Here is a 16,892-nt window from a genome sequence, read left to right as displayed (position 1 = left end):
AAATGAAGATGAAGAGGAATTGTAAGAACAATGGCTGGTACTATAGAGTATACACATACAGTCACGTGGGCCTATAGACGGTGCCAAGAAGCAGCAATACTATCACATCATAAAAGTATAGAAAAGTGTTGCCTTATCTTATTCACAATAAATAATTTGCACATTTTGCTTTGGCAAAGGCAACTAAGTGAGGTCAGAGTGTCTGGCAGAAAGGCCCCCAAAGGTGGACAACCCCTTTTTAAAGGGTTATACAGGATTGGAAACAATAGCTAATTTCTGCCACAAACAACGCCACACCTGTCCACAGATTGCCCTCGTTTTGCTCCTCAGCCTCATTCGCTTCATTATAGAGCTGAGGTGCAATACCAAGTAACTACCCATGGACAGGGGTGGAGCTGTTTCTGGAAGAAAGAAGCAATGTTTTTTTTTTTTCACTTTAGTATTGGGGTAGTTTTCCCATATGTTTTTCAAACAACATGACCTAATGAATCCGTCAATCAGAGTTCAGTGGTACTCACTTGCCCCATTTCCAGATATGTTTTCAGGCAGGGGTATACATCTATGATGCTTTCCAGGTCACATTTGGCATTGGTAAGATGATTTCTGTCCGGCAGTCCTCCTAACCCTAACTTGGCTCGTTCCAAGTCTCGCACGTACATCCAGATAAAAATCTAAACCGAAGCAAATGTAAAAAGCTTAATATTCAGCAAGAACAAGACACTGCAAAGGTAGAACAATCAACTGAAAGAAAATCTCAAGAAAAAAATGAGACAGCGGGTACGATACACTTTATGTAACGCTATATAGGGTAGATACATACTAAAAAATGTAAACATAAAATTGGGTGGGGGGTCCGGGTGGAGACGGTTAGGACTCCACACTATAAAGTATGTGATTACCTGGGACCGTGTGCAGTAAGCCTGCCAGTTCAGTTTTGGGTCTTGAAGAGCACTCAGCGCCATGTTACAGATTCCAGTAGCCATTTCTTGCTTTCCCAAAAAGTGAAATATTTTGGCCAGACGGTTTAGGATCAGCGGGTCGCCTTTGCCTATTTCTATGGCCTGTTTGTGATGAATAAAGGCACTAATTATTAGCAGGTCAATAGTGTCTACAGAGCTGTCACTTGATTGTAGGGCTTGAAACCACTTTCCTGCGATTCTTCTGCTTGGATTTAGTGCTTGAAACTCTGCATTTTAGAACTGCACCTAAAAATGATCAACAATACAATACAGTGCCTGCTACATGCAAATGACTGGAGAAGAGTTCTAGGCCTCCAGATGGAAGTTGAGGCAAGTACACTGCACATGGATGCTACTGGACTCTTCTCAGTTCTTTGCATATAGCATGCGCTGTAATATAACGTCTTCTTTTTAGAGACCATGCTAAAATAGTGTCTTGGAGACGGACATGTCTAGAATGCTAAAACCCAGCAGGAGAACGACATTCTGGTGGTTTGGTGTGTCTTACCATCTAGTGCCAGGTTCCCTTTGAACTCCAGGGTCCCAATGCAACATTTGTAAGAAGGCCCCCCACCTACCTTATATCATGTTAAGTCCAAATGTCTTTGGGTCCCTTTCACACCAATACCCTGATAAAACCGCTACCTCTGCTCCCTACAGCTACACCCCTAAATGTCTACAAATGTCCAGTCAGGTTAAAACAATAAACATTTTTCAAGCAGTGGACGATTTACGACATATTTTATTTTGCCTAATTTTAATCTGTGAACAGGGTGGTCCCTCCATTCGGCACCCTCATGTATTAGGGTGCGTTCACATGCTGCGCAATTTGTCGCATACATTTCTGTGACTTAAAATCACTTTTATTAATCTGAATGGGGTTGTTTTGGCGGCAAGCACGTGGATATCTGCAAGCTCCATTCAGGTGAATGGAACTAATTTTCAGTTGCAGAAAATTTCTGCAACCAAATCTGCCGTGTGTGAAGGCGCCATTAGTACCCAGGCACACAACCGTACGGATACCGTTCGTGTTGCATCCGCATTTTTTTGCCGGCCCATTGACGTCAATGAGGTCCATGGTCCATATTTTGCGGCCAAATATAGGACATGTTCTAACTTTTTGCAGAATGGACATACAGAGGTGGAAAGTACATGGATTATCTCTGCTCTTTCTGCATCCGTATGTCCGTACTGCAGAAAAAATAAAAAAATATGTCTGCAAAATGCGGACCACGGACCCACTGAAGTAAATGGATCTGCAAAAATTATGCGGACAGCACACACTGCATCCATAGTTTGTGGATTTGCGGTTTGTGGACCACAAAACGGACACGGTTGTGTGCATGAGGCCTTAACAAGAGTGGAGTGTAGCTGCAAAAAGTAGATTTTTCATGCATAACACAGACAGTCCATTGATTTTAATATGTACTGTGTAATACTTCATTTTTCCTCTGGTGGCGCTGCAGGAGAAATGAAACAGCTGGTCCCTTGCAGATTATTCCAGGAGTGGGATTCCTTACAATCTGGTTTGGGTTTGGGGGCCCATCTAACAAAAAAATGGCCAGAGCAGACCTGCTTTATGACTACTCCTTTGTACACATGCAAAATGTTATAGGCTGCTATGTAGACGAGTTATATGCATATAGACATGTAAACCAACAATCCATTACAGCCGCAGTATCAACTCTCAGGGAACTCAGAGCGTGTCTACTACAATCCTCGCATTCGACTCTGCTTTGCATAGGCTATCCCTGGTATCAGGCGGTTTAGGAGTCACGGAGAACCTAGGACCGCAGGTTCCTACACATCGTAATTCTATAAGCATGTAGAAAACAAGATGTTTTGGCACAAACCTTGCTAAAGCAGTCCAAGGCGTCTGTTCCTGAAAATCCGTAGTCATGAATTCCCATTGGTGTGGTAGGAAAGGAATGTTGTTTTTCCAGCATCATCCCGATGTAGCACCAAGACAAAGCTAGGGGATACGTAATAACATACGTGTGAATACAGGACATAGGAGGGCTTCATTTTACGCATTTAGGATGATTCACAGTAGAAGGGTTCATTAGAAAGACTTGATAATGGAGAATGTTCAATCTGGCTCTGCACATGACATACGGTACATCATGTCGATTGCGAAGTTAGTTGTCTCCAGGTCAGAAAATACACAACCTTTGTTGTGTTCCCTTTAAGAATGGGAAAGGTGAGGGCTGCCTGACAATAACCTGCACCATCAGCGTATGTGTATGTGTTGGTGTGGCCTTAATCACTATAATTTACCTGAACGAGTCATCCGTGACAAGACACCTACCTTGCTTGCTAAGTAAACACTAAGGGGGTGATTTACTATCCAGAAATAGGCGTATTTCTGGCACAGATTGCGACACACAGGTTATCTGCGCCTCAATCTGCAACTATAATCGCTAGGGTATGCCACCAATGTCAGATAGGTGCGGGTCTCACCTCTGCGATCTGCATCCATCTCTAAAACGGGGTGAAACAGGGTGCACCGCGCAAGCACAGCCACCCTCTATTCACTTCTTTGGGGGCACCGGCTTGGCTATTTCTGGAACTCCCAAAGAGGTGAATGGAAAGGTTGCCACACATGCGCTCTCTATTCACTTCTATGGGAGCTCCAGAAATAGCTGCGCCCATAGCCTCATCATATCGAGAGGAGTGGTGCTCTATGCTTAGAAAGCTAATATATATTGTTGATGTCTTTATAGTCATATATTGTGACTGTGAACAAACCAGTAATATGTATTAGCTTTCTAAGCATAGCAAACCTGTATTCTCAACATGGTAAGGCTATAGTAAGTAGTGTATGTGATATGTACATGCTAGGAGACAGCTTTAGGGCACAGCTCTGCCCTCAGCATGCTGATGTCTAGCCCTGTCAATCAAGTGGAGGGGGGGGGGGAGTGTGCAGCGTACAGGGGGTATTATAAAAGGTATTATAAAAGTAGTGCTCCAAGGATTCAGCCCTGCCCTCTGGTGCTCCAATGTGCTCATTTGCATATGAATAAAAACCACTTATCTTTGCAGCTCTATAACATACAGATAAAAGAAAAGTATTGTTTTAATCAGCATGATCAACCCTACCAGGCTTGGTATGCTTGGTTTATTACGGTTCATCATGCTGACAGAGCCTCTTTAACTAAATGTACATTTTCTATGTAGCAAAGTGTTATTCTTTTTCTAGCATAATCCATGTATAGAAACACAGAAAACAAGAGTATACAAGTCACATTGACATAAGTCTTAATAATTGAAAGAACCTGGAATGTCAAAGAACTTCCCATGTAACAAAGGATTGGTAAACTGAGCCTGTAATAAAAACCGTCCTATTATAAGGTACAGCATACGCTACCTTTGTATTGATTGTTGGATGACTTTACGGCTTCCCGCAGCAGCATCAGCGTCTTGTTGTAAAACTGCAGCCGTTTTTTTCCAGCGTGTTCTTTTTTTATTAATATTTCATCTAACCTGGAATTACAGGAAGGAAGCAATCAATGACTCCTGTCCTCGAACCAACCGACTGTGTAGGCATTTGTGGGGTTACAGCAGGTGAGGACTATTGAAGGGACTTCACACCCTTGTTTTACTTTATGCGTGACTATACGCCACTCTTGTGACTTTTGAATAGTGAGTGGATAAATGATCGTGGTTAGGTATGATAATTAGGCAATTTATCCACTGTGGGGAGATTTATCAAACTGGTGTAAAGAAGAACTGGCTTAGTTGCCCATAGCAACCAATCAGATTCCACCTTTCATATTCCAAAGGAGCTGTGAAAAATGAAACGTGGAGTCTGATTGGTTGCTATAGCATAGTTGCCAACTGTCCCGAATTTGGCAGGACCGTTCCTGTCCTTTCAGAGACAGTCCTGGCAGATTTGCATTGTCCCAGGCTGAAAATAGGTGGGGCTAACACAGACCGTGCCCGTTAGTGGTTGTTTCCGGGTGGAATAGTGGCATTCCCAGGGGCGGGGCTTAGATGTCCCGATTTTATCAACTGAAACGATGGCAAGTATGCTATGGACAACTAAACCAGTTTTACTTTACACCAGTCTGATAAATCTCCCCCGGCGACTTTTTGAAAAGTGGCCAAAAAAGGCGTATTCCTTCTGCAGTAGTGGAGTAAACATTACAGGACAAAAGTGTCACGTTTTAAGATGGGCCCGATTTATCAAACAACGCATGACGTTGTCAAGCAACTCAACAGAAACTTGGGGACATTTATCAAAACTGCTGCAAAGAAAAACTGGCTTAGTTGCCCATAGCAACCAATCAGATTTCACCTTTCATTTTTCAGAGCTCCTTTGGCAAATGAAAGAAGCAATCTGATTGGTTGCTATTGGAAAACTAAGCCTGTTTTCCTTTGCAGCAGTTTTGATAAATCTCCCCTGATTTATAAAATGCCCTTCATGATAGATTTCCCTTCTTCACACATGACCAACCTGGAAATACTGCATACTGAGCTGGACACAGGCTTGGACTGGCCCACAGGGGTACAGGGGAATCCCCCGGTGGGCCCCTGAGCAAGGTGGGCCCCTAGTCTCCCACCCCCTGCACAAGTGGCACGTAACACATTAGACTTACTGCACTACATACATATATTCAATGTACAGCACCTCAACCTGCCTATTTTGATTTAAAAAAGTTGTTAGATTATTATATTTGAATGTTACTGTACGGTGGTCCCCCCAAATAAATTTTATTGGTGGGCCCTAGGCACCCCAGTCCGACACTGGCTGGACATTTTCATTTTTTTATGTACCCAAATTGGTTTAAAATATGCCAGATATCTTCAGCAAAAATTGCTTAAAGGGTTTCTACCACTTGCTTCTGACACATTTGGTTTTCAGACACTAGCGATCCGCTAGTGTCTGATGTACCATACAAGCTAATTATTACATTAATCCGTTCGGCCTTTTGGTTAAAAAAAGGACTTTTATATTTATGCAAATGAGCCTCTAGGTGCTATGCTTCTGCTTCCTCCCCCTGCTTCTGCCTTCCGAAATCTCGCGCCTGCGCCGTTCGTCGCGGCATTCGGCGCAGGCGCAGTCAATGTCTGACCGCTCCGTGCTCAGACATTTACACTGCGCCGATGACGTCATCGGCGCAGGCGCAGTGGAAATGTCTGAGCACGGAGCGGTCAGACATTCACTGCGCCTGCGCCGAATGCCTCCGAATGCCGCGACGAACGGCGCAGGCGCGAGATTTCAGAAGGCAGAAGCAGGGGGAGGATCGATTTGAGTTGAAGATGGGCGTGCTGGAGCGAGGAGCTGGGCGGCAATTTAGCAAGGTAGACGGAGCCTCTAGGTGCTGGAAAAACGCCCGTATAGCACCTAGAGGCTCATTTGCATAAATATAAAAGTCCTTTTTTTAACCAAACGGCCGAACGGATTAATATAATAATTAGCTTGTATGGTACATCAGACACTAGCGGATCGCTAGTGTCTGAAAACCAAATGTGTCAGAAGCAAGTGGTAGAAACCCTTTAAAAAACACATGCAGCTGATCATTATTTTATCTATCATTATAAGGCTACTTTCACACTAGCGTTGTTTGAATCCGCTGTTTAATTCCGACACCGGAACTGCCCGCCGGATCCGGAAAAACGTGTGAAAACGGATTACATTTGAATCCTGATCAGGATTTTGATCACAATGAAAAAATGCATTGGAAAAAACAGATCCGCCATTTATGGCCTTTAACTTTTTTTTCAAATTTTTGGGGTTTAACATGCAAAAGCCGGATCCGGTTTGACGGAACACACGGCGCCGGATCCGGCGTTAATGCAAGTCAATGGGAAAAAGGCTGGATCCGGCGTTCAGTCAAAGTGTTCCGGATTTTTGGTCGGAGGTAAAAATACAACATGCTACGGTTTTCTGAAAAGCCTGATCAGTCAAAAAGACTGAACTGAAGACATCCTGATTCATCCTGAACAGATTGCTCTCCATTCAGAATGCATTAGGATAAAACTGATCAGTTCTTTTCTGGATTTGAGCCCCTAGGACGGAACTCAGAGCCGGAAAAGAAAAACGCTAGTGTGAAAGTAGCCTTAGGGTTGTCCAACCATAAGGATCGGTGATAGGTATCTGATTGGTGTTGGTCCGGCCAATCATGAGAATAGAGGCCCGGAGCCCCCATAGTAAAAAGGAGCGTTGGTCTTGTCAGTTCATTCGTATAGGACTACCAGACATAGCCAAGGGCTATATTCAGCTATCTCTTGGCGGGTCCATAGAGAATGAATGGCGCAGCATCGTGCATGCTCGACCGGTCCATCCAGACAGGGGAATGGTATTACCATTCTCAGGATCCTTGGGGATCCCAGGGGTCGGACTCGGACCCCCACTGATCAGATAGGTAACCCTTTATCTCGTGGATAACTTTCAAACTTGGAACAACAAGGGAATGTGTCATCAGACAATGACCTATTGTTTTTCTAAAGATTTTTTTATGTCACTTTTTAAATTTTCCATGTCAATATCTATATTTAAACAAAAGCCATAAAACCCTGCAGTCTTCAGTGACCACTAAGCCTAATAACAGGCACCACCATTACAAATCACTTTAATGCAGTTATCTGCTCATCTGTCATTCTAGTCCTGCATGTAATGATATCACCTCTATGTATAGATAAGACGGGACCCACCATTCAAACTAGGCGATTGTCAGATCTTATCTATTCTTTCCTTGTACAATGACCTCTGCACAGGTCACAGAGCATGAAGACTCTCCCATAGAAGTCAATGACCTTCCCCCCTGATCATTGTGTCTATGGCCCATGGGGCTGCCGTAAAGCAATTTTCTTAATGCTTTATAAATGCTGTTAAGAAATGCTCAGGCAAGATGGCTGCCCCCATAATCATGTTCAGAAAATAGAAAAATATAATAAAAACTGTTTAGAAAAAAAAAAGAATATGTGTCCCTATCTGGTTTTAACTGGCAGAAAAGAAAACATTTTTGGTGACACATTTCCTTTACGCTGGGTTCACACCTGAGCGTTTTACAGCGCGTTCCTACGCGATGTAAAACGCACAACAGGCAAGAACCAATGATTCCCTATGGGAATGGTTCTCACCTGGGCGTTTTACAGCGCGTACGATCGCGCTGTAAAACGGCCGACGCTCAAACAAGTGCTTGAGCTTTTTTTTGGGCGTTTGTCGCGCGTTCCCGCACATAGAAATTCGGGAACGCGCGACAATGTGTGAACGCCAATCTCTGTATGCGCGATTGTAAACGCCCGTACAATCGCGCATACAGAGCGCTCGTTTCCGAACGCTCAGGTCTGAACCCAGCGTTAAGGCCCACACAAGGGTTTTTTTGCTGGCAGAATTTAGCGTGGGAAAACAGACAGCACACGGACGTGAAATACATTTGTGTTTTAAAGCCCGCACCAAGAAAAAGAATGATTCAAAATCGTATACGTTTTATGGGTTTAGGATCCGCATCTGGTTTTGGCTTTAAAAAAAAACATATGGATGCAAAATACTGATCAAATCTGTACTGGGCGCTATGTGTAAAGTGGCTTATACTGAAGGACGGCTGTCACCTCTAGGAAAAGTTAGTTTCCAAGGGCAAATCTAAATTCTCATATCTTGAAGTAGGTGAACCTACCAACAGTTTCTTAGTAACCCCAATGTCTTAGAACCTAAAGGTCATACTATTGGTTTTACGAAGGCCGCCATGAGTAGTGATGGCGACATACCTCATACACAGAGACGCCATTGTGAAAAACCAACTTCTTTTCTCTTCTATGGAGATCTGTAAAAGAAGACATCAAATATTAACACACATGTGTAGTCCATGTATTACATATTTCACATCACACACAGCAACAATTCAGACTTGCAATTTTAACTGTATCCATCGCAAAAGAGATCCAACAGTGGGGGATTTCCTCCGATGGGCATGGCGATCCCATTAATTTCAATGGGATCACCGCTACCATAAGGCTAGAGCTACATGGCGACATGTGTCGCAGAAAAGTTGCGCAACATTTTTTATAATGATAGTCAATGGTGTCGCAAAAAATCCATCCAGTCGCTGCATGTCGCAGTGCGATACCATTGACTATCATTACAAAAATTGGCGCGCAACACATGTCGCAGTGTAGTTGTACCCTTTTTGTCGTGCTGTAGCCTAAATCTTCAACTGCCACCAGCCATATGATCTGTCAGAAGCTGTGGCAGTTAGGGCTCATGCACACGGCCGTTTGCGGTCCCCAATGCACGGGCAACGTCCATGCGGATTCCGCAGATGGATCCAGACCCATTCAACTTGAATGGGTCCGTGATCCATCCGCACTGCAAAAAAATACAACATTTTTTGCAGTGTGGAGGCACTGAGAGAAACCCCACGGAAACACTCAGTAGTGCTTCTGTGGGGTTCCGTGCCCCCATTCTGCACTGGACCTTCCGGATTGCGGACCCATGATGCGTGATGCGGTGCAAAAACGGCCGGGCCCCGTATATTGCGGACCCCCTGTTTGCGGACCGCAATACGGGCATGGCCAGCACACATTCGTGTGCATGAGCCCTTACAGGGAGAGGTGCAGCAGAAAGGACATGCTCTCTGAGCTGCCAGGCTGAAGATAATTTAGTAGAACAATTGGAGCAGTGAATGTGGAGATCTAAGGACCCATGTGCAGTACAGGTCAGGTTCTAGCTTTGTTAGGCTTATTGCACACGAACGTGTGCGCTCCGTGGCCATATTGCGGACCGCATTTGTGGATCCGCAATGCACGGGCACCGTTCCGTGTGCATTTACTTCAATGGGTCCGCAAATCCGGAGATGCGGAATGGTGCGGAACGGAAGCACGGAACCCTACAGAAGCCCTACGGAGTGCCGTACTTCCGTTCCGCAAAAAGATAGAACATGTCCTATCTTTTTTTGCGGAACGGCCGGATCACGGACCTATTAAAGTGAATGGGTCCATGATCCGCTGCGGCTGCCCCACGGTGGGTGTTCGTACATTGCGGCCACGGGGCGCACACTCTTGTGTGCAAGAAGTCTTAGAAAGAGTCTGTCACATACTAGATTATGTATGATTTTCATTTTTTACATCAGTCATGGCATAAACCCTTTAATTGTTCTCAGGAAAAGGTCTATATTGAGCACAGTCTAAAGTAGTGCACCTATGTCACATTTTCTTGCAGTAGTTTCCATAAAATCACACTTTGGGCTCATGCACACGGCCGTTGCCGGGCTGACGGCGGGTCCGCAATACACGGGCACCGGCCGTGTGCATCTCGCATTACGGATCACGGACCCATTCACTTCAATGGCTCGGCAATCCGGGAGATGCGGAACAGAGGCACGGAACGGAAGCCCACGGAAGCACTTTGGAGTGCTTCCGTGGGTTTTCTGTCCGTGCCTCCGCATCGCCAAAAAATAGCGCATGCTCAACATTTTTGCGGTGCGGACAGATCATGGACCCATTCAATTCGTGTGCATGACCCCTTTAGGTGCAGTGCGGCCAGGAGACCTCTCACTATTATGTGTGCCTTTATATTCAGCCGGCCCACCACTCATGAACATGAGGACTCCTAGTTCGTCTCAAGCTGAACCTAATAAAGTGTGATTTTATGGAAGCTACTCCGCAAAATCTTGTCACACCCATATAATCAGGGTGCCTGTCCCTACATTACACCGCCCTTAGGGCAGCATAAACCTGGTGGCAGATAACCTTTAAGATGAAGGCCTCGGTTATATAGACAGGTTAGTTCCTGGGGTAGCGGATCCAGACAACTCCATAAAGATTGCGCTTTCTAGGCAGTGTATTCCTGGCAACCAGATCCGATATAGTCCTCGTGGTCATATAATCGTCCGCCATTGCGACCGTAATTTTTTGCATGTTGTTTCCAATAGAGCTATGTAATCCTGGTGGAAACTAATAGTTCAACAGTGTCAGCCATGGTATGCGTGCTGACTTATATGACACGGCATGGCGCCCAGGATGATTTACTTGTGTGCTGTTTGCCTAGGGACACACCCTTATTTGAGCGTGCACACAAGAACCTTCAGAGAGTTTTACAGTAAGTAAGTAAGGGATATTGTTTTTAAGGCTAAAATACACAATAAAAACAAGCAACTGACGCCTTCTCAGGGAATCCACCATGTTTTTATGACTAGTAATAGAACACACCCCACCTTCTACTGCTGACACCAACAAAGTCAATAGCAGACCTGCATCAGATAGGAGGTCGACCAGAGCCAACTTCTTGGCACAATCTTGGCAGCGACGTCCTGCGCAACTCAGATTTCATAATGCGACCGTTGGGTCAAGTCACATTCCATAGTAGCAAATTGAAAACATATGACTTCTTCGCTTTTATGGGATTGCACCTAAATGCATTCCCCTAGATGTATGCCGGCATTGGAGACCGCAATTTGCATTCCCCAATGCATGGGCATCATCCTTGCGGCTGCTGCAGACGGATGCAGACTGATTCAACTTGGGTCCATGATCTGTCTACACCACAAAAAAATAGAATATGTTCTATTTTTTTTCAGTGCGGAGGCACGGAGAGAAACCCTACAGAAGCACTCCATAGTGCTTCCATGAGGTTACGTGCCTCCGTTCCACTCCGCTCCTTCCAGATTGCGCACCCATTCGAGTAAATGGGTGTTTGCCTTTTGCAGGCTGCAATGCTGGCATAGCCGGGCAATGGCCGTGTGCATGAGCCTTAAGAATGAACATGTTTTTTTGCAACGCGATTATGAATTAATATGCTGGGAAAAAAAAACACCTCAATCTAAGGGCTCATTCACACGGCCGCGCTAAAAATCCTATTCAACCAATGGGAAGCAGGGGAAAAGAAGAAACAATCAGCTCCAAAATCTGTGGCAAAAATGGTGTGTAATACAATTAATCTGCCTCCAAAATCAGTTTGACTGGGTCCGAGATCTGTCCGCAAAACAATAGAGCATGTTCTATATTTTTGTGGTGCGGAGGCACGGACTGAAATGCCACGGAAGCGCTCCATAGTGCTTCCGTGGTCTTACGTATCTTTTGGATTGCAAACCCAGCCAAGTGAATGGGTCTGCATCCGTGATACGGTGCGCACGCGGCCGATACCCGTATATTGCAGACTCGCTATGGAAAATTTCTGCAGTTTAATTCACATACAACTTGGATTTTAAACCCACAGCACGTCCATTTATGTTGCAGGTTCTCACTTTGGATTTCACCCTTGGCAATGTGCGACAAACCCTCAGCGTTTATGTTGCTGCAGGATTCTGGCAGATACGCTGTGGATTTTCTGCTCTGGGAAATTTGCAGCATATATATGCACTGTCAATTATTTAAAACTGTTTTTTATTACGGTTGGATGTACTACAACTCCCATTCTGCACTTCAGTAGAGACGTTTATCTTGTACAACTGACCTGGTTCCTGACTCAGCATCATACGCCGGCCTGCCCTGGCCCTAGGGAGCATTGGTGTAAGGATTATTGAAGCCAGAGCCACTACCACTCCCATCCTCCGTTTTGCTCCGCTCCCCTGGGGCTTGCAGCACATTTGAGGCCACCCTTCATTTACTGCTATAGAACTTATTTTCACAAGTCCCATTACAGTGAATGGAGGGCACGCTGCGCATGCGCGATGTATTTTCCATTCACTTTGAGGCTCCATTCTTGAGATAGTTGCAGATCCCAGAGGAGGCCTCCACACCAATCAGCCTATCGATAGGCCAGTGTCAATGTCCCAGATGGGAAGACCCCTTTAATGTTGAATATGGCCTCACATTTTGGAAGCACGATTTATGACTTCTAGTAGCAAATAACTAAATCATCAGGATCTGCAAAGTTCACTGGAGATTATTTTTGGATTATGCTCATAAAGCATGCAAACAAAAGTCCTATTGTGTGCGTTACGAGGCGCGCAGAATACTATGAAGAGCCTATTGTGTCCTAAGCGCTGGACCATAAAGCTTATATAATCATCAATGAGTTCTGGATGAGGTTATCGTGTCTGGAGTGCATTTTGCTACGCATAATGTTCAAGTATGTTTAGCGGACACAATTTTGCGTGAATCCACATCAGAAGGCGTCTTGCAGTTTTACAAATGTATCATTGACTATAATAGGAGAAAAAGGATGGTCCGCTTTTTTGACAATTGTTTTTTGTTAGAAGGGTCTGCTGACTATGGTGCATTCACACGACCGCAAATTGAGGATCCGCAAAACAGACATATACGTCTGTGTGCGTTCTGCATTTTGCAGAATGGACACGTCCAGCCCTATCATAGAAATGCCTATGTGGACAAGAATAGGACATGCTCTGTCTTTTTTGTGGGGCCCCGGGACGGAAGTACAGATGCGGACAGCACACTATTGAAATGAATGGGTCCGCATCCGATCCGCAAAATGAATGAATACGGTCGTGTGAATGTTTGACCTAATGAGGGAATCGTAGTCACCTGGTCCTTGCTGCTCTGGTCCTGTACCTTGGCTGCTTTAGGCGATCTTCTAGTCCCAGGCTTGTCTACTTCTGGCCATGGTACAGATGGGCTGAGGGTACTTTCACAGTAGCGTTATTCTTTTCCGGCATAGAGTTCCGTCCTCAGGGCTCAATAACCGGAAAAAAAATGATCAGTTATATCCCCATGCCTTCTGAATGGAGAGTAATCCGTTCAGGATGCATCAGGATGTCTTCAGTTCAGTCTTTTTACCTATTCAGGACGGAGATAATACCGCAGCATGCTGCGGTTTTATCTCCATCCAAAATTCCGGAACACTTGCCGGAATGCCGGCATTTTTTCCCATTGAAATGCATTAATGCCGGACGAGTTTTCCAGCAAAACGGATCCGGCATTGCAGTCTACGCATGCTCAGACCGAAAAAAATGTGAAAAAAATAAATGCCGGATCCGTTTTTCCGGATGACACCGGAGAGACGGATCCGGCATTTCAATGCATTTGTCATACAGATCAGGATCCAGTTTGCGTCTGTACTGCCAGATGCGGCGGGCAGTTCCGGCGACGGAATCCTCTGTCGCAAGTGTGAAAGTACCCTTACGTGCACTACTGCAACCAATGACTGACATCAGGGGGGACGTGTCCCCATGTTGAGGTCCATATTGCACCAAATAATGAAGTTCTGGTCTAATATACCGGTAGAAACCATACAGATAGTTTAGTAAGGAGCAATTTTGAAAAATGTATTAATGCACATTTATGCATTAATTACCCAGGTCAAAAAGAGGGACATTTTAGGATCAAAGAGGAACAGGGGGACTTGGGTCGAAAAGAGAGACAGTTGGGAGGCATGATATAGTGGAATTGCTGTTTGTTTCCATCCTCCAAAAAAGAGTTAATAGTACTTAATGTACCCCAAAATGCTGCCGTTATAAAATAGAGCCCATACAACTATATCTATAGAAAAATGCAAATGTTATGTTATGGAGTGTGGGGATGTCAACATGAAAATATTCTTTCGGGCCTTAAAGAGGACCTGTCACCTCTCCTGACGTGTGTGTTAGTAACTACTCGCATTCCCCATGTAGTAACAATTCTGGAGCATCTATTCTTATGACTCTATGTTGGGCTGTTCCTCTGTTGTTCATTCTAGTGGTTTATGAATGAATTACTTCCAGTCTGCAGTAGAGGTCCACATGGATGTTACCAGTTGGGGGGGGGGGGGGGGGTCCCTGCACAGTCTGACACTGGCAGCACTGAGTGGATAGTGTCAGACTGTGCACAGTGACACACCCCCTACTGGTAACACCCAGTTGGACCCTTTACTTCAGACTGCTGGCAATACATTCATAAACATCTAGCAGGAATAACAGAGGAATGGCATAACATTGTAACAATAGATGCCCCATCAAGGACCTACATTGCAAACTGCTAGTAATTCATCCATAACTTTTAGCAGGAATATTACAGAAATGGCAGAACATAGAGTCATAAGAATGAATGTTCTAGAATTATTATTACATGGGGAATGCAAGTAGTTACCAAAACAGACATGTCAGGAGAGGATGTCATGAGTTTGAATAATGCATACTGCTAACCTGTCCTTATACCCACTCTCCACTGAGTATAGCCTTTTTTTTTTTTTTTCTATCCCCCCCACCCCGTTCAATAGAATGCTCCCTGAGTGTTGACCTGAGTCTATCCGGTATGATTGGACAGAGCGCTGCTGTAGGCTCCACACAGTAGGGCCATCGCTCTCAATTAGTATATAGGGCACAAAATAGGCTCAGGAACCATATATACAGAAAAGGGGGGAGGGGAGTGTAAACAGAAAAAAGCACTATATGCAGGAGGACAGTATACATTAGGACAGGCAAGCAGTTTTCAACCTAACAGGTCCTCTTTAAAGGGGTTTTCTGGGGATTTGATATTGATAGTCTATTCTCAGCTCAGGACAGGTCATCTATATCTCTTCAGTAGGGATCCGACTCCCAGCGCTCCCACCGATCAGCTGTTTGAAGATGTGCTGCCTCTTTGTAGACCGATGACGTCACGTTCATCGGTCACATGGCCTAGGTGCAGCTTGGTCCCACTCAAATGAATGGGCTGAGGCTGCAATACCAAGTGAAGCCGCTATGTAATGTATGATTCTGTCCTTGGTATATTGTGAGGAGGCCATGGCTCCATCAATCAGCTGATCGGCGAGATTACCTGGAGTCACCACGCCCGCCCATTTGATAGTGATGATCTATCCTAAGCATAGCTGATCAATGTCGAACTCCTAGAAGACCCCTTTAAGAGCTTTCTCCACTTTAGACAGTCCCTACCTGTTGGAAGGGTTCCTTTAAAAGAAGATGACAAAGTGTCCTCCTGTTGAGACCCCAGTGATCAGCTGTATTCTGAAATCTGGCTGTAGGTGCTCACATTCCCTGCAGCGCCACCACAGGGGAAATGAAGCATAGCACATTCCCTATTCAAATTAATTGGTTGTCGATTTAATGCAGGACAGGACAGGTCCTCCAGAGCGAGAGACGCTCTTTGTTACTGCTCTACCAAGAGATGAGGATCCTGAGAAGAGAATCCTGTCTAGTAACCTGATAGGGTGTATGGAAATTGGGTTATCAAAACTGGACAACCCCTTTATTAAGCAGGTAGCAGATGCCAAGTTACCTTGAAGGAACTATTGTATATGTAGACTATATCATGTTGTTAAACTGACCTTGTGTTTGCCATAGGTGACAGCTTTATCATACAGACTGATTCCTGTGATCAGTTTCTCCATGTTGTCTTTATCGGTCATCTGGCCCACATCAAATGCATGAGCGTAGCCCTGTTCTGCCAGGCATCGAGCAGCCATATGTCTATCCCCATGTGTATCCAGGTCCATCAGATGAGATAACTTATCTACAGACTGCGAGGCCTCTTCCTCCATATTCAGCTTGTCGTAGACATAAGCCAGGTTTGCCCAAGCATTTAGATTATTGGGGTCCTGATTGCAAATGTTTATAAAGATCTCCTTGGCTTTGTCTACCTCATCCAGGTAGAAGGAGAAAACACCCGATAAATTCCTGATTCCAAAATGCTGGAAGCTGGAGTCAACCTCCAGCTGAAACTGAAGGGCTTCTTGCTTCAGTTTGATGTCTCTTCTCCTCAAGTGTGGAGGGGTGCAGGACTCAAAGTTGAGGTTCATTTCCAAGTGGAAATAACCAGGAATATATTCAAACTCATCTATGAGAGTTTCTATGTCCACGTCGGGTTCTTCCTCCATGGTTGGCAGAGCAATGTACCGCTTGTCCTACCTGCTCTCTATACTTGTATGTCTGGTTTGAGTCACCTGTAGCTCGGGAGGAGCTTAGACAGGGAGAGGCCCTGAAGAATTCCCTTCTCACCCTAGTATTTCAGTGCACATTTTGCAAGTCAATCCCACGATTATTGCTACAATAGTTTCCTGCTCTTGTGATACAATTACTCCGTATAAACGTGAGAAGTGTTCAGACCTGCTAAGAA

General features: G+C 44.8%; 1 protein-coding gene across 1 annotated transcript in view; it reads right to left on the bottom strand.

Moving 5' to 3' along the window:
• Window positions 1-16,654, bottom strand: part of TTC22 (tetratricopeptide repeat domain 22) — a 116,605-nt gene extending 99,951 nt beyond the window's left edge. The window contains exons 1-6 of the mRNA XM_044301395.1: window positions 16,105-16,654; window positions 8,673-8,728; window positions 4,327-4,442; window positions 2,813-2,931; window positions 900-1,061; window positions 519-671 (exon numbers count right to left, since the gene is read on the bottom strand). Coding sequence (XP_044157330.1) covers window positions 519-671; window positions 900-1,061; window positions 2,813-2,931; window positions 4,327-4,442; window positions 8,673-8,728; window positions 16,105-16,653 — 1,155 coding nt within the window. The 5' untranslated portion in view covers window position 16,654. The remainder of the gene's footprint in view (window positions 1-518; window positions 672-899; window positions 1,062-2,812; window positions 2,932-4,326; window positions 4,443-8,672; window positions 8,729-16,104) is intronic.
• Between the last annotated feature and the right edge of the window lie 238 nt (window positions 16,655-16,892).

The sequence above is a fragment of the Bufo gargarizans genome, chromosome 7, assembly GCF_014858855.1.
Source record: "Bufo gargarizans isolate SCDJY-AF-19 chromosome 7, ASM1485885v1, whole genome shotgun sequence".
NCBI lineage: Eukaryota > Metazoa > Chordata > Amphibia > Anura > Bufonidae > Bufo > Bufo gargarizans.
The sequence above is the reverse complement of the archived record's forward strand: the minus strand, read 5'-3'. Positions and strand labels throughout refer to the sequence as shown.